Genomic DNA, 19,365 nt, shown 5'->3' with positions numbered 1-19,365 from the left:
ATAATAACGTCTGTGCCCCCCCCCCCCCCAGAATGTAAGGTCGTTGTGTCTAGGGAACGTGTCTACCAACTCTATTATTAATAATGATAATAACAATAATGGCATTTATTAAGCGCTTACTATGTGCAAAACACTGTGCTAAGCGCTGGGGAGGTTACAAGGTGATCAGGCTGTCCCACGTGGGGCTCACAGTCTTAATTAGAGAAGCAGCGTGGCTCAGTGGAAAGAACCCGGGCTTTGGAGTCAGAGGTCATGGGTTCAAACCCCGGCTCTGCCACTTGTCAGCTGTGTGACTCTGGGCAAGTCACTTCACTTCTCTGGGCCTCAGTTACCTCATCTGGAAAATGGGATTAAAACTGTGAGCCCCCCCCCCCCCCCCCCCCGTGGGACAACCTGATCACCCTGTAACCTCCCCAGCTCTTAGAACAGTGCTTTGCACATAGTAAGCGCTTAATAAATGCCATCATTATTATTATTATTATTAATCTGTTGCATTGGGCAAGTCACTTCACTTCTCTGGGCCTCAGTTACCTCATCTGTAAAATGGGGATTAAAACTGTGAGCCCACTGTGGGACAACCTGATCACCTTGTAATCTCCCCAGCGCTTAGAACAGCACTTTGCACATAGTAAGCGCTTAACAAATACCATCATTATTATTACTGTCCTCTCCCAAGTGCCTAGTTCAGTGCACACAGTGAGCGCTCAATAAGTATAATTGATTATATTAAGGTCCGTCTTCCCCTTTTGAATTGTAAGCTCGCTGTGGTTAGGGAACGTGTCTGCCAACTCTGTTGCACCGTACGTTTCCAAGAGCTTAGTACAGTGCTGTGCACCAAGTAGGCGCTCAGTAAATATGAGTGATTGCCCTGGCCGTTCCCCACCTGTAGTAGGGACCCCTCCCCAGGGAGGCCAAACCAGGCCCCACGTGCCCCACGACTCCTGGGGTGTGCAAAGCCCCCGGGCTTCGTTGGGTTGCAGCTGCTCTGGTTTCCACCGGGAGCGAATAACTTAATCAGCCCCCCTGCAACAATCAATCATATTTATGGAGGGCTTACGGTGTGCAGAGCACTGCGCTAAGCAGTTGGAAGAGTACAGTGCAACAGAGTTGGTAGACTCGTTCCCTAACCCCAAGCTTACAGTCCAAAAGGAAAAACAGACATTACTATAATCCATGGGATTTATTCATCACCATCATCATCAATCGTATTTATTGAGCGCTTACTATGTGCAGAGCACTGTACTAAGCGCTTGGGAAGTACAAATTGGCAACATATAGAGACAGTCCCTACCCAACAGTGGGCTCACAGTCTAAAAGCAGGGGACAGAGAACAAAACCAAACATACTAACAAAATAAAATAAAATAAATAAAACAAAACAAAATAAAATAAATTTATTGAGCGCTTACTGTGTGCACAACACTGTACTAAGCATTTGGGTACATGTTTTGTTGTCTGTCTCCCCCTTCTAGACTGTGAGTCCATTGTTGGGTAGGGACCATCTCTATATGTTGCCTATTTGTACTTCCCAAGCGCTTAGTACAGTTCTCTGCACACAGTAAGCACTCAGTAAATACGATTGAATGAATGAGTTGGTAGACACGTTCCTTGGACACAGTGACCTTACATTCTAGAGGGGAAGGCAGACATTACTATAAATAAAAAGTGGTTTCTATTGAGCACTTGCTGTGTGCCCAGCACTGTACTAAGCGCTTGGGAGAGGACAATGCAACAGAGTGGGTAGATACGTTTCTTGAACACGGTGACCTTACATCTTAGATGGGAAGACAGACATTACTATTTATAATCATCATCATCAATCGTATTTATTGAACACTTACTATGTGTAGAGCACTGTACTAAGCGCTTGGGAAGAACAAATTGGCCACATATAGAGACAGTCCCTACCCAACAGTGGGCTCACAGTCTAAAAGGGGGAGACAGAGAACAAAACCAAACATACTAACAAAATAAAATAAATAGAATAGATATGTACAAGTAAAATAAATAAATAGAGTGATAAATATGTACAAACATATATACATATATACAGGTGCTGTGGGGAAGGGAAGGAGGTAAGATGGGGGGATGGAGAGGGGGACGAGGGGGAGAGGAAGGAAGGGGCTCAGTCTGGGAAGACCTCCTGGAGGAGGGGATTACAATTACTATTTATAATCAGTGATTTTAACTGAGTGCTTACTGTGTGCACAGCATTGTACTAAGCGCTTGGGAGAGGACAGTGTAACAGAGTTGGTAGACACGTTCCCCAGCTCAATGAGCTTACAGTTTAGAAGGGAAAACAGACTGTAAATATTCTGTTTGTTTATGGTTATATCCTTCTGTTTATGGTTATAGTGTATCCTTCCAAGTGCTTAGTACAATAAATATGAATGAATGAACATGCTCACAGTCTAGAGAGGGAGGTGGACATTGATATAAATGAATTACAGATATGTACATAAATGCTGTGGGGCTGAGGAAGGAGTGAATAAAGGGAGCCTATCAGGGTGATGCAGAAGGGAGTGGGGAAAAGAGGAAATGTCTTAAGGAAGGCCTCTTGGAGGAGGTGTGTTTTCATTAAGTCTCTGAAGGTGGGGAGCGTAATTGTCGGTTATGAAGAGGGAGGATGTGGGCGAGAGATAGACGAGATTGAGGCATAATGAGTAAATTGGTGTTAGAGTGAAGTATGTGGGCTGGGTTGCAATAAGTTGTTTGCAATAGGGCTATTGTGGAAAATAACGACAATGGTGCTATTCATTGAGCTGTTTCTGTGTGCACACACTGTGCTAAGTGCTTGGGATTGATGTGAGATAATGAGATTGGATGAATCCCAGGCCCACATGCATGGAAAGCATCCCTAATGCACACCCTGATTGCGAAGCACACAGCAGAAAGAAGAGGTAGCCAGCCAACAACAATGTATCACAAAAAGGATTAAACAAAACAAAACAAACCTGCAGCCTCCTTCAGTTTCCAACAATTGAAACCCTCTTAGCGGTCTTAAAGTCAATAACGATTCGTTGACTCAGGGAAATGTGATCTGGAGCCTATAAAAAAATCATTTGGTATCCATCAAATGACAGAAGCAGAGGTAGCCATGGTATGACAGGATGGAAGAGGAGGTGATGGGAGGCAGTTTGGAAGAGCTTCTGGAAGAGAGGAAAGGAGTGTGTGATAATTGACTTATGTTCTTCCTTTGATAATATAGTCAAGCTCATATTTATGCACATTAATTAAAAATCAGGACAAATCTCTGAGCCCGCCAAGATGTTTCCATGGTTTCTATAGTCAGTGTGATAATAATAGCGGTATTGGTTAACAGGCAGCCTGGTTTGTTGAGAAGCAGTATGACCTAGTGGAAAGAGCTCGGGCCTGGGAATTGGAGGATCTGGGTTGTAATCCTGACTTTCTCACCTACCTGCTGGTGACCTCGGTCAAGTAATTGCTCTGTTCCCCAGTTTTCTCACTGTGAGCCCCACATTAGACCGAGGTGCTTAGTACAGTGATAGGCACATGATAAGGATTTAGAGAAGCAGCTTCGTACAGTGATTGGCACATGATAAGGCCTTAGAGAAGCGGCGTGGCTCAGTGGAAAGAGCACGGGCTTTGGAGTCAGAGGTCATGGGTTCAAATCCTGGCTCTGCCAATTGTCAGTTTTGTGACTTTGGGCATGTCACTTAACTTCTCTGGGCCTCAGTTACCTCATCTGTAAAATGGGGATTGATTGTGAGCCCCCTGTGGGACAACCTGATTGCCTTGTAACCTCCCCAGCGCTTAGAACAGTGCCCTGCACATAGTAAGCGCTTAATAAATGCCATCATTAAATACCACAGTTGTTATTCATTCAATCATATTTATTGAGTGCTTACTGTGTGCAGAGCACTGTACTAAGCGCTTAGTTATCCAGAACTTAGAACAGTGCTCAGCTCTTAGAACAGTGCTTGGCACATAGTGCTTAAATACCATCATTATTATTATTGTTAAGTGTTTATTATATGCCAAGCACTGGAGTGGTGGCAGTATAGTAATAATTATTATTGTATTTGTTAAGGACTTATTTTGTGTCAAGCATTGTACAAAGCACTGGGTAGATACACAATATTCAAGTTGGACCCAAACTGTGTCCCTCCTGGCTCTTATACTCTAGAGGGAGTAAGAATTAATCCCCTTTTTACAGATGAGGAAACCGAGGCACAGAGCAGTTAAGTGACATGCCCTAGGTCATACAGCAGAACCGGAATTAGAACCCAGATCCTCTGACTCCCAGGCTTGTATTCTTTCCACTAGGACATGCTGTTTCTGACTACTCTATTTCCCCCTTCTAGACTGTGAGCCCGCTGTTGGGTAGGGACCGTCTCTATCTGTTGCCAACTTGTACTTCCCAAGCGCTTAGTACAGTGCTCTGCACACAGCAAGTGCTCAATAAATACGATTGAATGAATGAATGAATCAGATCGGACTCAGTCCCTGACCCACGTGGGGTTCACAATCTAAGGGGATTCTTGGCAACAGGTTATTTTTATGTTTTCAGGCTGGTTAGTTAAGCCCGTTGAAGACACCGCCACATCCTCCTATCAAAACCTAAGGTGGAATCTGATGTCTGAAATGAAGGCTGAAAACATTAAGCACTTTCTACGGTAAACCTGATGTTTGATGTTATTTTTTTAAAACAATTATGTGACTCTCAATTTAAGGTGAAAATATCTTGGCGGTATTGGTGGTGACCCTCTCTAGCACCACAGCTGATCATGAAACAGCTTGGGAGTCAGAGGTAATGGGTTCGAATTCCAGTTCCGCCACTTGTCAGCTGTGTGACTTTGGGCAAGTCACTTCACTTCTCTGGGCCTCAGTTTCCTCATCTGTAAAATGGGGATTAAGACTGTGAGCCCCACGTGAGACAACCTGATCACTTATATCCTCCCCAGTGCTTAGAACAGTGCTTTGCTCATAGTAAGCACTTAACAAATGCCATCATTATTATTGTTATTATTATCATGCCCAAATGGTGGAAGAGGAGATTTGACAATGGTATTTATTGAGTGCTTACTTTAAGCAGAGCACTGTATTAAGTGTTTGAGAAAGCACAATATATTAGAGTCGGTAGACACACTCTCTGCTGACAAGGAACTAAACTGTGAGTTCATTGTGGGCAGGGAACATGTCTGTTTATTGTTATATTGTACTCTCCCAAGTTCTCAGTATGGTGCTCTGCACACAGTTACCACTCAATAAATAAGGATTGAATAAAGGAACTTACAGTTTGCAGGAGGAGACTGATGTGCTGGCACTTGCTCAGTGTCACCCAGAAGGCAAGTAGGAGAGCTGGGATGAGAAGCCAGGTCTTCTGACATGCGCTTTCCACTAGGCCACACTACATCTCCTGCTTACTGGCTGCCTTTGATTTCATTTTCAGTTCCTTTACGAAGTTCCCTCACCTGGCAGGAACAGCACAGAATTTGCGACTTGCAAGGCAAATCCAAGCCCAGTGGAAGGAATTTGGCCTGGACTCGGCCAAGTTGGTCAACTATGATGTCCTCCTGTCCTTTCCCAACAAGAGCAACCCCAATTACATTTCAGTCGTGGAGGAGCACGGGGCTGAGGTAAACTTGCCTGCTTTTCTGGCTGTTTCTTAAATCTGATAGCATTGTTCTTTATTTTACAGTATTTGTGAAACGCTTACTATACGCCGGGCACTGTACTAAGTGCTGGTGTCCGTACCAGATGATCAGGGTGGACCCAGTCCCTGTCCCACATAGGGCTCACAGTCACAATCCCCATTTTATGGATTAGGTAACTAATTAGGTTAACTTGTACTTCCCAAGCGCTTAGTACAGTGCTCTGCACACAGTAAGCGCTCAATAAATATGATTGATTGATTGATTAGGTAACTGAGGTGCAGAGAAGTGAAGTGACTTGCCCGTGGTAGAGCCAGGACTAGAACCCAGTTCCCTTTTAACTCCCAGGCCTGTGCTCTAGACCACACTGCTTCTCTTTGATGTGAAACCAGAAGGTGACATCAGTCAGTCATCTAAATGGCCTCATTATTCAGGAGAAGAGGTGTCTTCCTTTAAAACGGCCTTCCTTTGAGAGCTGCCCCTCTACCTATCGAAGGTCACGGGCCATCCTTTCAATTCTTGGATTAGTGAAGTGTAATCTTGTGAACATTTTTCTAAAGCTTCACACAAGTGTGGGTGTCCGTGGGGGCGAGGGGAGCGACGGCCCCCGTATTAAGATGGACTCCCAATTTTCGTTACCCCAAAACACTGGGTCTTTTAGACTGTGAGCCCACTGTTGGGTAGGGACTGTCTCTATATGTTGCCAATTTGTACTTCCCAGGCGCTTAGTACAGTGCTCTGCACATAGTAAGCGCTCAATAAATACGATTGATGATGATGATGATGAGAAGCAATATGGCCTGGTGGAAAGAGCATCGACCTGAGAATAAGAGGACCTGGGCTCTAATACTGGCTCCTCCACTTATAATAATAATAATGATGGCATTTATTAAGCACTTACTATATGCAGAGCACTGTTCTAAGCGCTGGGGAGGTTACATGGTGATCAGGTTGCCCCATGGGGGGCTCACAGTCTTAATCCCCATTTTACAGATGAGGGAATTGAGGCCCAGAGAAGTTAAGTGACTTGCCCAAAGTCACACAGCTGACAATTGGCAGAGTTGGGATTCGAACCCATGACCTCTGACTCCATAGCCCGGGCTTTTTCCACTGAGCCATCTGTTGTGTGACCTCGGGCTAGTCACTTCTCTTCTCTGTGACTCAGTTACTTCATCTATAAAGTGGGGATTAAGACTGTGAGCCCCATGTGGGACAGCCACTGTGTCCGCCCTGATTATCTGTATCTACCACAGCGCTTAGTACAGTGCCTGGCACTTAGTAAGTGCTTAACAAATACCAGAATTGTTGTTATTAAAAATAAGACCTGAGTCAGGACTGAAAAGACCCAAGATGGTGGCTTTTTGGTGTAGTCTCTCATTTAGACTCAATCCAATTTAATTCAATCATATTTACTGAGCACTTTACTGAATTTAGAACACTGTCCTAAGCACTTGGGAGATTACATTTTTATTATCATTATTACTATTTTAATATTATTAAAAACAAGACCTGAGAGTCAGGACTGAAAGGACCCAGGATGGCGGCTTTCCTGAAGTAGTCTCTCATTGAGACTCAATTCAGTTCAATTTGATCGTATTTATTGAGTGCTTACTATGTGCAAAGCACTATTCTAAGCGCTTGGGAGAGTATAATACAACAATAAACAGGCACACTCTATGCCCACCGTGAGCTTACAGTCTAGAGTAGGAGACAAACATTAATAGAAATAAATAGTGCCGCCTCCTGGCACTCAGTCTGAGAAGTTAGCAGCTTTGCACAAAAAGAGGCCATCACAATTCTTGCCTGACAAACAGAACCAACCTAGAGTCCAGTTTGGGGTGTTAGATTATAGGAATACTTCCCATTCCTATAGCTCTCATCGTGTAACTTGAATAATGTCAGAATCTTTTTGCTTAAAAGTTGTCTCTTGTTTGAATTCTTCCCAGATTTTTAACACCTCGTTCCTTGAACTGCCTCCAGAAGGATACGAAAACGTTTCTGAGTTGGTGCCTCCATATAATGCTTTCTCCGCCCAAGGCACGCCTGAGGTAAGGGGGAGAGCTGGCGTTTTTCAAAGTCCAGAGGTGTTTCTTTACTCCTATGAAATCCTCTATAGAAGACTAAGCCCAATGATTCTGCCTTTGGAAAATGAAAAGGAGATTAATCCACCCTGGCTCAGTAGAAAGAGCTCGGGCTTGGGAGTCAGAGGTCATGGGTTCTCATCAGGGCTCCGCCACTTGTCAGCTTTGTGACTTTTGGCAAGTCACTTAACTTCTCTGTGCCTGTTACCTCATCTGTAAAATGGGGAATAAGACTGTGATCCCCTCGGGAGACAACCTGATTATCTTGTATCCCCTCCAGCACTTAGAACAGTGCTTGGCACATAGTAAGTGCTTAAATACCATTATTATTATTATATTCTGATGAGTATAGCAGGTCAGTTGGTGTTTGAGCCTGAAGAACCTCTTGTAAGGACTCGGAATCATGCCTTGGCTACATTTTATATGCATTTTACCAATTGTACTCTCCCACGTGCTTAGTACAGTGCTGTGCACCTAGCACTCAATAAATACCCTTGGTTGATTATTCAGTTTCTTCCTTTGATATAAACGCATGTCCCGAATGGACCTCTGGATTTCTGGTTCCAGAAATTTTCTGGAAATTTCTGTGAATCTGAGCAGCAGGGCCCAGAATATTCTTTATTTTTTATTATGGTGTTCATTAAGCGCTCACTATGCATCAGGCTGGGATAGACACAAGTTAAGTTGGACACAGTCCTTGTCCCACGAGGGGCTCACAATCTAGGAGAAACGACAGGTATTTAATCTTCATTTTTAAGGTTGAAGAAACTGAGGCGCAGCAAAGGTAAGTGACTTGCTCAAGGGAACAGCAGGCAAGTGGCCGAGCTGGGTTTAGAACCCAGGTTCCCTGACTCCCAGCCCCGTGGTCTTTCCACTGATCTGTTTACCTCATGGGGATTAGTACCTGTTCTCCCCTACTTTGACTCTTCACCCTATGTGGGATAGGGACTGAATGCTATCTGCTTATATGTGCATAACCATATACTCTACTATTTCCCCTATCTGGAACTTATTTTGATTTCTGTCTCCTCCTGCAGACTGCAAGCTCCTTGTGAGCAGGGTTCATGTCTACTTAGTATTGCTTAGTACAGTGTCCTGCACAGAGAGAAGCAGCATGGCTTAGTGGACAGAGCACAGGCCTGGGAGTTGGAGGATCTGGGTTCTAATCCCTGCTCTGCCACTTGTCTGCTGTGTGATCTTGGGCAAGTCAGTTCACTTCTCTGTGCTTGTTACTTTATCTGGAAAATGGGGATTAAACCTTTGAGCCCTATGTGGGACAGGGACTATTGCAGCTACTCCAGCATTTAGTACAGTGCTTGGCACGTAGGAAGTGTTTGACAAATACCATTATATTATTATTATTATTACTATTATTAAATACACATTTATTGATTATAGTTTACCCTAGTGCTTAGCACACTGTTGATGCATAGTAAGCGCTTAACAAATACCACAATTATTTGTGTTATAAATGTAAAGGCCATAGCTGCAGGATCCTCCTGGTGATTTTAGAGCAGGTGAAAAAAAGAAAACAACTTTGAAACCTAAGCTACTGAGCAAAACAGTCTCTTCACAGCAGTATTTGCTGTCCTGCTGTGGGCTGGGCCCGTCTTCTGAAATTGTCTCAGGGGTTCGGGCCTCTGGTTCAACCTGCTACAAGGGAATTCTCCTGCTCACTTCATCATCCCAACAGTTAATTTTTAAACCTCTGGCTTTCACAGGGAGATCTCATATATGTGAACTACGCTCGGACTGAGGACTTTTTCAAACTAGAGCGGGAGATGAATATCAACTGCACCAGCAAGATCGTTATTGCTCGATATGGAAAAATCTTCAGAGGGAACAAAGTAATGGATCGGTTTCTTTGATAACCTGCTACAGGCAGAAAACTAGGCCCCTCTTTCCAATTCCAAATGGGGAAGCTCTTTCAGAAAGTGAATTATATTTAGTATACTTAGTGAAGCAGCATGGCTTAATGGATAGATCATGGGCTTGGGCAAGTCCACTTAACTTCTCTGGGCCACAGTTACCTCAACTGTAAAATAGGGATTAAGATTGTGAGCCCAATGTGGGACAGGGACTGTGTCAAATACAATTACCCCAGTGGTTAGTACAGTGTCCAGAACATAGTAGGTGCTTAACAAATACCATAATCATTATTATTCTCTGTGCCTGATACCTCTACTGTAAAATGGGGATTAAGAGTGTGAACCCCATGTGGGACAAGAACTGTGCCCAACCTAATCAACCTGTATCTACTCCACCACTTAGAACAGTGCTTGGCACAGATTAAGTGCTTAACAAGTGTCATAATAATTATTACAATCAATCAATCGTATTTATTGAGCACTTACTGTGTGCAGAGCACTGTACTAAGTGCTTGGGAAGTACAAGTTGGCAACATATAGAGACAGTCCCTACCCAACGGTGGGCTGACAGTCTAGAAGGGGGAGACAGAGAACAAAACCAAACATATTAACAAAATAAAATAAATAGAATAGATAGAATAGATATGTACAAGTAAAATAAATAAATAAATACTAGTATTTAGTAAATAATATTCTTTTCCCCTTTCCTCCCCACCCCCTGACAAAACAGGCTGAGAAGAAGAGGGCTTTGGAGAACTCATTTTAATCTTTTCTGAAGCCTTTAAGGTGGAGTGGGGCTTTCCGGGTATAATGGAGGGAACTTGTTAGGGAGGCTGATGTGAAGCAGCCTGGCATAATGGTTAGAGCACAGGCCTGGGAATCAGAAGATTATGGGTTCCAATTGCAGCTCTGTCACTTGTCTGCTGTGTGACCTTAGGCAAGTCACTTCACTTCTCTGGGCATCAGTTACCACACCTGTAAAATGGGGATTGAGACTGTGAGCCCCACGTGGGACAGGAACCGCCTCCAACCCAATTTGCTTGTATCCATTCCACCACTTAGTACAGTGTCTGGCACATAGTAAGCACTTAACAAATGACACAATTATTATTATAATTATTATGCCCCATATCTCCCTCCTGCTGGTGCCCAGGTGAAAAACGCCATGCAGGCTGGAGCCTTGGGGCTCATCCTGTTCTCAGACCCGGCTGACTACAGCGCGCCTGGTGTGGAGCCCTACCCGAAGGGCTGGAACCTCCCCGGAGATGCCGCCCAAAGAGGGAATGTACTGAATCTCAACGGAGCCGGTGACCCCCTCACGCCAGGGTATCCCGCCAAAGGTGAGCTTTGGACTCACCCTCCTATCCCTGGAAGTGCCTCAAAGGCCATTTCTCTGCCAGTGAGACAGTGGGGACAATCTGAATATTGGGGATGATAGGGAGAAGAGCTCAGCCTGGGAAATAGTAATAATATTATTATTGGGGTTTGTGTGGGGTTTGTGTGGCACACTGAACTAAGCGGTGGAGTAGATATGAAGTACTTAGGTCAGACATGGCCCTGGCCCCACATAGGGCTCACAGTTCTAAGTGGGGGAGAGAACAGGTATTGAATCCCCCTTTGGGAAAACTGAAGTACAGAGAAGTTAGGTGACTTGCCCAAGTTAATAATAATTGTGGTATTTGTTAAGCACTTAATATGTGCCAAGCACTGTTTTAAGTGCTGGGGAATATACAAGATAATCAGGTCAGCTACAGCCCCCGTCCCACACTGGGTTCCCAATCTAAGTAGGAGGGGGAACACGTATTGAATCCCCATTTTATATATGAGGTAACTGAGGCACAGAGAAGTTAAACAACTAGCCCTAGGTCACACGGCAGGCATGTAGCAGAGCTGGAATTAGAACCCAGGTCCTCTGACTCCCAGGACTGTGCTCTTCCCACTAGACAAGACTGCTCCTCAAGAGCCCAAGGTTACACAGTAATCAAATAACAGAGCCAGGGTTAGAATCTAGATCCTCTGGACTCCTGGGCTTGGACTCTTTTTACTAGATCATGCTGCTCAGGCTATTAATCCAGACAAGAATAGAGGCTGTCAACTCCATGAATAAAGCCAGCTCAGTGATTCCAAACCCCAGCATAGCTTTCAATCAATCAGTCATACTTATTGAATGCTTACTGTGTGCAGAGCCACTGGGCTATGCACTTGGGAGAATACAAAACAACAGAGTTGCTAAACACATTCCCTGCCCACAAAGAGTTCAAACTCTAGAGGGGGAGACAGACATTAATATTAAATAAATTACAGATAGCTTTGCCTTGTAGGCCATGTGTCTAGGAAGTCTTAAAGCTATTTAGGGGAAATGACAATATCTTTCATTATATGCAAAGAAACAGTGTCTTTCTGCTCACCCTAATTTTATCTTTTTTCCCCCCATATTCATCTGGCTCTCAGTGTTTACATCTCCCTATAAAGACATCTGCTTCCTGGGAGACTTCCTCTATGGGAATTGCATAGTTTTCCCGTTGAACAATAAAGTGATCTTTAATTGCCACTGAAGATTGAGGGTAGTTGAATAAGGAAAAAGCAAGGCATTCACAACCTTGCCAAAACAGACTACTTCACCCTTATAATGTTATAGGACCCAAATGTTATAGCAACCAAGAAGAAAGCAGACATAATCCACACCACATGCTCTTCATTTTGCAGAATACACCTTCAGGCACGAGGCCGGCGAGGGTGTCGGAATCCCCAAAATTCCTGTTCATCCCATCGGATTTCACGATGCAGAAAAGTTATTACGGTACAGTTTTGTATAGTCATGGTATTAATTGCTAGGGTAGCTACAGAATCAGCAGATTGTTCACAGTCCCTTCCCCGGTTGGAGGTAGGGAAAGTAGGCATCTTATCTCCATTTTCTACATGAGGAAACTGAGGTTCAGAGAGTTTAAGCAATCTGTTTAAGGTCACACGTGGCTGAGCTGAGAGAAGAATCTGTCAACTCAGCAATTGCCCAGTCACAGTTCCACTTAATCTAGACCATAAACTTGTCATGGGGAGGGAACATGCCTACCAACTCTGTTGTGATGTACTCTCCCAAGAATTTAGTACAGTACTCTGCACACACTAAGTGCTGGATTAAAAACCTTTAATTGAAGTCTATGTTTGTAGTTGGATAGAAGATTAATGCTTTGGTTCCAAATATCCGCCTTTTAATCTAAAACAAATATCCTTCTGCCTCAACACCCAAATGAAACATCTTTATCTGCCTAAAGGACCCTTTTGTAGGGGAAAATAACAAAGGGGAAGCATGTTTGGCTTGCTGTGTCCTCTTTTCCAAAGTCATAAGAAATGGAGCATAGCTCTTGCATTTTTTGATTTTTTTTTTCTGACCACTCCATTCCTCCTCCTTACCTCTGTCTCTCCTGCGTATGTGTGTGGTGCTCTCTGTGAAGAAGAATGCTTTTTAGACCTAGTCTCTCACCTTTATTTCCCAGGTAATCTCTGGCCTTTCCAGAGTCCAACCAGACCGCCATTTGGCCAAGTAGGTTAGAATTCTCAGTTGTTGAGAATTGTCATGTGACAGACATTCAAGCGTGCCAGCCTCTGAAGTCAGAGAGCTGGGAAATTGCTGCCCACTTCCTTCAAGTGTTTATTTTTATTGGGAATAATGACGACTGCAAAATTGCAAGTTACCAGAGAGTTATTTAAAGCCTCCTGAATTGTCTGCTGTGCTTTTGTGTGTGTTCTATTTCTAGTAAGCTCATTGGAGGCGGCAGTCAATCGTGTTTATTGAGCACTTACTGTGTGTAGAGCACTGTACTAAGCACTTGGGGAAAGTACATTATAACAAAAAAAGACACATTCTCTGCCCACAATAAGCTTATAGTCTAGAGGGGAAGAGAGACACTAATATAAATAAATAAATATGTACATTAAGTGCTGTGGGGCTTGGAGGTGGGGTGATGAACAAAGGGAGCAAGTCAGGGCGATGCAGAAGGGAATGAGAGAAGAGGAAAGAAGGGCTTAGACAGGGAAGGCTTCTTGGAGGAGATGTGCCTCCAGTAAAGCTTTGAAGGTGGGGGCAGTAATTGCGGGAAATGTGTCTACTAACTCTGTATATTGTACTCTCCCAAGTGCTTAGTACAGTGCTCTACACACAATAAAGCACTCAATTAAATACCATTGATTGATTAATTGGTGCCCCCATCCTCATTACAGCCCCATAAGCCAGGCGAACAAAGATATCGTTATTCATTTCTTCATTTGATGGAAACAGTGATACTGTGCAATTTGGGACAGTTTATAGATGAGATTGCAGAACATTTTTCAAGTATTTGTGATATGAATGTTAACAGCATTCTGTTGGTGGTGGCCCAGATTTCAGTCATTTCCTGAAGCGGCTTATTGATTGATAGCATTTTAGGGATTGGGGTTGGGACAGTGAAGCTAATGATCTTAGCTGCTTGGACTTTCTGGCACACAATTTGAAGCAATATTATTCCGCAATTTGCCCCAATTTTCAGGCTTAAATGTACATCAGGTGGTAATGGAAAATAAACATCATTGAAACTGAAGTTATTGTAACTGAGTGTGGGGCTCAGTCCTCACTGCTTATCTAACAGGAAGGTAATGAAATGAAATGTACAGATTTTTATCAGGTTGCAAGGGGCTTAGGGGAGTTGCATGTTATTTCCTTAATTTGTGGAGGCAAATATAGAAGAAAGACTATCCAGGCTGTAAGCTGATCTCCTAGATTTAGGCTGGTAGCCACTCTATTTTAATATAATGGAGTCATAATGTACAGGGATTTTGTCTTTTAAGCTCATCTGAGTTGCACAACGTATAGGTTTTTCTGGTCTAAACATTCTGATTTTTTCTTTTTTCTTTTTTTTTTTGGTTCTCCATCTTTCCTCGCTTTGACTTTTGTGCCGAACAGGCAACGAACAGTATAATCAATCAGTGGTATTTATTGAATGCTGACTGTGTGCTGAGCACGGTATTAAGCACTTGGGAGAGTTCAGTAGAGTAGGTAGACACAATCTCTGCTCTTAAGGAGCTTAAAGTCCACTTGGGGAAACGGATATTAAAATACATTACAGGAAGGGGAAGTAGCAGCATATAAGGATCTGTACATAAGTGAAAAGTCCTTATGGATATGAACACAGGTGAGAAGCTAGGGAATGCATGTGGCATTTAAGGGTTTACTATGTATAAGGCACTTCTCTAAGCGCCAGGAAAGATGTGTGATGATCAGGAAGACTTCCTGGAGGACCTGGGAATATCCCTTCCAGCTTCTCTGCCTTACTTCACCAGTTCTCTTAACTTCTTCCCTCCTGTGACCTCCCTCCATAGTACCCTCCCCTTCCAAGGCAGTAGTTTGGACTTCAGTTTCTGTTAGCAACCCCAAGTAACAAAGGGAAGACAGGGCTTAGAAGTAGTAATAATAGTACTTATTTCTGACTTAGGCAGGAAGCTGGCTGAATTTCCTTAGGAAGCTGGCTGGTTTTTCTTAGGAAGTGAGGTTGATCAGTGATTTGTTTGTTCTGCTGTTATTCTCTCCTCAGCAACATGGGAGGGCCTCCTCCACCGGACAATGGCTGGAAGGGAAACCTGAATGTGTCCTATAACATTGGGCCTGGCTTTGTGGGTGAAGATTCTTCTCGGTAAGCCCTCCCTCCTTCCCAGCCCTCTCCCTTCCCCTTTCCCATGGAATCGCGGTGTGGATCAGGAACTGTGTCCAATCTGGTCCAATCCTTCTAGACTATGTGAGCCCACTGTTGGGTAGGGACTGTCTCTATATGTTGCCAATTTGTACTTCCCAAGCGCTTAGTACAGTGCTCTGCACGCAGTAAGCGTTCAATAAATACGATTGATGATGATACAGCGCCCTTTAGAATGTCAGTTCATTGTATCCACGGACCGTGTCTACCGACTTTGTTATATTGTACTCTCCCTTGTACAGTGCTCTGCACACAGTAAGTGCTCAATATATACGATATATCGATTGATCTTTTTCCTTGAGCTTACCACATACAGTGAGTTTGCGTTTAATTCCACCCTCATCGAAAGTCCGTAGAAATATTTACTTTTTCCACCTTAATTCCTTTCTTAAAAATAAAAAATTCAGACATAAAATAAGCGACACTATATTATTGAGGTATTTCTTTGGAAGATTCCATTTTAGTTTGTGGTATTTTGAGCAGGGATTCTGTGGGCTGCACCCTTAATTTCCTTTTGGGGCACAAAGCCTTAAATTCACTGAAGACAATGTTGGCTTTGACAGTCATTTAGAATTTCCATGTAGGAAATCACCACAAATTAGAAACTTCCCTACTTTGTCCTAGAACAGTTGAGTACATGTTTTTTTATTTTTCGATGACAAGGAAGCTTGACCTTCCCCTAAGTCCTTCCAGAGCTATTCAAAGCTGCCAGGAGACTATATATGTATATATATACATATATACATATATATACATATATATATATATATATATATATATATATATATATATCTTTTTCCTCTCTGTGTCAGAAGCAGATTACTTTTTTACTTTTACCCTCTAATTTATTTTATCACACTTCTTGGATGAAAGTCACAAACAACAACATGGATAGTCATTTAGAGAAGTACTTAGAGAAGTAGCATGGCTCAGTGGAAAGAGCAAATCCCTGCTCCGCCAATTGTCAGCTGTGTGACTCTGGGCAAGTCACTTAACTTCTCTGGGCCTCAGTTACCTCATCTGTAGAATGGGGATTAAGACTCTGAGCCCCCTGTGGGACAACCTGTTCACCTTGTAACCTCCCCAGCGCTTAGAACAGTGCTTTGCACATAGTAAGTGCTTAATAAATGCTATTATTATTATTATTAAATGCTATCATTTGCTTCAGGTGGGCTTGCTGTACCATTTCAATGTCAATTCTGAAATTTCCAGGTGAGAGAATTTTTCATTGGGGCATGAAGCTGTAAGCTCGTTATGGGCAGGGAACATGTCTGCTAATTTTGTTGTAGTCAACTCTCCCAAGTGCTTAGTATAGTGCGTTGCACATAGTAAGCACTCAGTAAATATCATTGATTGTGAAGCTCACACACCACTGAAGTGCTTTAAAATTGTTTTTGTCCAATTGTCCCCAAAACCTACTCACTGGAGGGAGCCACCATTATCATATTTTTATAATGAGTGCAAGTTGATTTTGAGGTTTTCTATATTTTTTGGATCAGTATCCCTTAAGACTTGATATGTGCCCCACAGCACTTATGTGCATATCCATATACTCTCCCATTTCTCCTACTTATAATTGACTTTAATGTCTGCATCCCCCTTTAGACAGTAAGATCACTGAGGGCAGGGATCATGTCTCCCGACTCTGCTGCATTGTACTCCCCCAAATCAATCGATCAATCAGTCGTATTTGTTGAGCGCTTACTGTGTGCAGAGCACTATACTAAGCGCTTGGAAAGTACAATTCAGCAACAAAGAGAGACAATCCCTGCCCACAGTGGGCTCACAGTCTAGAAGTGGGGGAGACAGACATCGAAACAGGTAAACAGGCATCAACAGCATCAATATAAATAAATAGATTTATAGATAACTATGCACATCAGAACAAGTAAACAGGCATTAATATAAATAAACAGAATTATAGCCATGTACATAGATACACAAGTGCTATAGGGTGGGGGGTACGGCAGAGGGAGGGAGTGCGGGGGTTGAGGAGGAGGAGCAGAGGAAAGGGGGGGCTCAGTCTGGGAAGACCTCCTGGAGGAGATGAGTTATCAGTAGGGTTCTGAAGGGAGGAAGTGCTTAGTTACAGTGTTCTGCATATAGTAAGAGCTATATAAATCCCACTGATGGATCGACGATATCCTATTTAGCTCCTCTGAGGAGCTTTTTAGTTTTTATTACCCCCAGCTACTTAGAGAAGAACCTCAAATTTGGGGATTAAAAGAGCAAAGAAGAAATTGTTCATTCTGATGACCACCCCCTCTAAGAAATAATATTATCATCTTGTTTGCTGCTGCAGAAAGGTGAGAATGCATGTCCACAGCAACAATAAGATAACCAGGATTTACAATGTGATTGGAACCATCAGAGGTGCAGTGGAACCCGGTAAGCATCACTCTCTGCAGACCTGGCTGCAGAAGCAGCGTGGCCTAGTGGGTCAAGCGCTTAGTACAGTGCTCTGCACACAGTAAGCGCTCAGTAAATATGATTGAATGAATGGAGCATGGGGCTGGGAGTCAGAAGGACCTGGGTTCTAATCCCAGCTCCACTGCTTGTCTGCTGTGTGACCTTGGACAAGTCTCTTAACTTCTCTGGGCCTCAGTTCCCTCATCTATAAAACGGGGATTAGGCTGTGAGCCCCATATGGGATAGGGGCTGTGTCCAACTGATTACCCTGTACCTACCTCAGCGTTTAGAACAGAGCTTGGCGTATAGTAAGGGCTTAACAAATACCATAAAAAACCCCACAAAACGTTCAGTGAATATGTTCGATCGATTTCCATATGGTTTCCATTCTCCTTATATTCATTCAATTGTATTGAGCACTTACTGTGTGCAGAGCACTGTACTAAGTGCTTGGAAAGTACAAATCGGCAACATATAGAGATGATCCCTACTCAACAATATCGTATCTGCCACAGCGCTTGGTAAGCGCATGGTAGGGACTTAACACATACCTTAATGGTTGTTGTAATTGCAGACAGGTACGTTATTCTGGGAGGTCACCGAGATTCCTGGGTATTTGGTGGCATCGACCCGACCACCGGAACAGCCGTTCTCCAAGAGATCGCCCGGAGCTTTGGAAAAATGGTACAAGGAGGTAAGGGAAAAAGAGCGACCCTTTGGTGGAAAACCAAAGCATCCATGAGCGGCCAGGGTCGTTTTCCTGCTCTGTAAATTCAAGGGGCATATGAGTTGCTATTTCGTTTTCAGCATGATTCTCCTTCAAAGTCTTCGGAAGCACCCTGTCCCCCCACTTTCTTAGGCCGTGGGGTCTGGGGACTGGGGACAGGGACTGGGTCTGATCCGCTTATGTTTGATCTACTTTGACGCTTAGCACACGCTGAACAAATGTGAGTTGTTATTGTTATTCCACTCTTCTCGCCTGCCCCTAGAATCTGACTGAGACTTTTGTGGTTTTGCGAATGGCTTCTCGCTCCCTGCTCTGCTCTAAAAGAGGGCTGAGAAACTTAAGACAGTTCCAGTCCACATTTGTTAGCTGAGCTCTTGGAGTCCTGGAGAGGGTACAAGACTAGGGGCTCGGGAGAACTGAGTTGAAATCCCAGCTCCGCTCCGGCCTGCTGTGGGTCCTTGGAAAAGTCACTTGCCCTCTCTGGGTCTGTTTCTCCATCTAAAAGTGGGGATGGGACAGATTGTAAGCTCCATGCATCTAGCCCGAGGCTTAGCATGAGCACTTAATGACAACAGTAGTAGTAATAGTAAAATAAATTGGTGATGGAGATCAAGGGAGAAGTGCTAAAATGAGATTTTGGGGTATCTGGAAACAAGTTATTAATTTTTCTGTCTTTAAAAGTAAGTCAAGTTACGCTGCACATAATAAGCACTAAATAAATGCCCTTGATTGCTTATATGATTGCAGGCTGGAGGCCTAAGCGGACTATTATCTTTGCTAGTTGGGATGCAGAAGAATTTGGACTCCTGGGTTCCACAGAGTGGGCTGAGGTAAGTAAGGAAAATCATTTTTTGTCACTTTTCCCTTGTTGGCATTGTAAAGCTCAAAGGCACCTGCACATAAGTCTCCTTTGCTAAGCAGCATGGTCTAGTGACTAAAGTATAGG

General features: G+C 43.5%; 1 protein-coding gene across 1 annotated transcript in view; it reads left to right on the top strand.

The window, feature by feature from the left end:
* Positions 1-19,365, top strand: part of LOC119941399 (N-acetylated-alpha-linked acidic dipeptidase 2-like) — a 38,845-nt gene that overhangs the window by 3,506 nt on the left and 15,974 nt on the right. Inside the window, exons 2-11 of the mRNA XM_038761821.1 lie at positions 4,531-4,636; positions 5,413-5,599; positions 7,561-7,662; positions 9,417-9,542; positions 10,717-10,903; positions 12,270-12,363; positions 15,128-15,226; positions 17,586-17,671; positions 18,267-18,386; positions 19,167-19,249. Coding sequence (XP_038617749.1) covers positions 4,596-4,636; positions 5,413-5,599; positions 7,561-7,662; positions 9,417-9,542; positions 10,717-10,903; positions 12,270-12,363; positions 15,128-15,226; positions 17,586-17,671; positions 18,267-18,386; positions 19,167-19,249 — 1,125 coding nt within the window. The 5' untranslated portion in view covers positions 4,531-4,595. The remainder of the gene's footprint in view (positions 1-4,530; positions 4,637-5,412; positions 5,600-7,560; positions 7,663-9,416; positions 9,543-10,716; positions 10,904-12,269; positions 12,364-15,127; positions 15,227-17,585; positions 17,672-18,266; positions 18,387-19,166; positions 19,250-19,365) is intronic.

Source organism: Tachyglossus aculeatus, chromosome 20 (genome assembly GCF_015852505.1).
Source record: "Tachyglossus aculeatus isolate mTacAcu1 chromosome 20, mTacAcu1.pri, whole genome shotgun sequence".
Classification (NCBI taxonomy): domain Eukaryota; kingdom Metazoa; phylum Chordata; class Mammalia; order Monotremata; family Tachyglossidae; genus Tachyglossus; species Tachyglossus aculeatus.
Note: the sequence above shows the minus strand (reverse complement) of the source record. Positions and strands in the feature narration are given on the sequence as shown.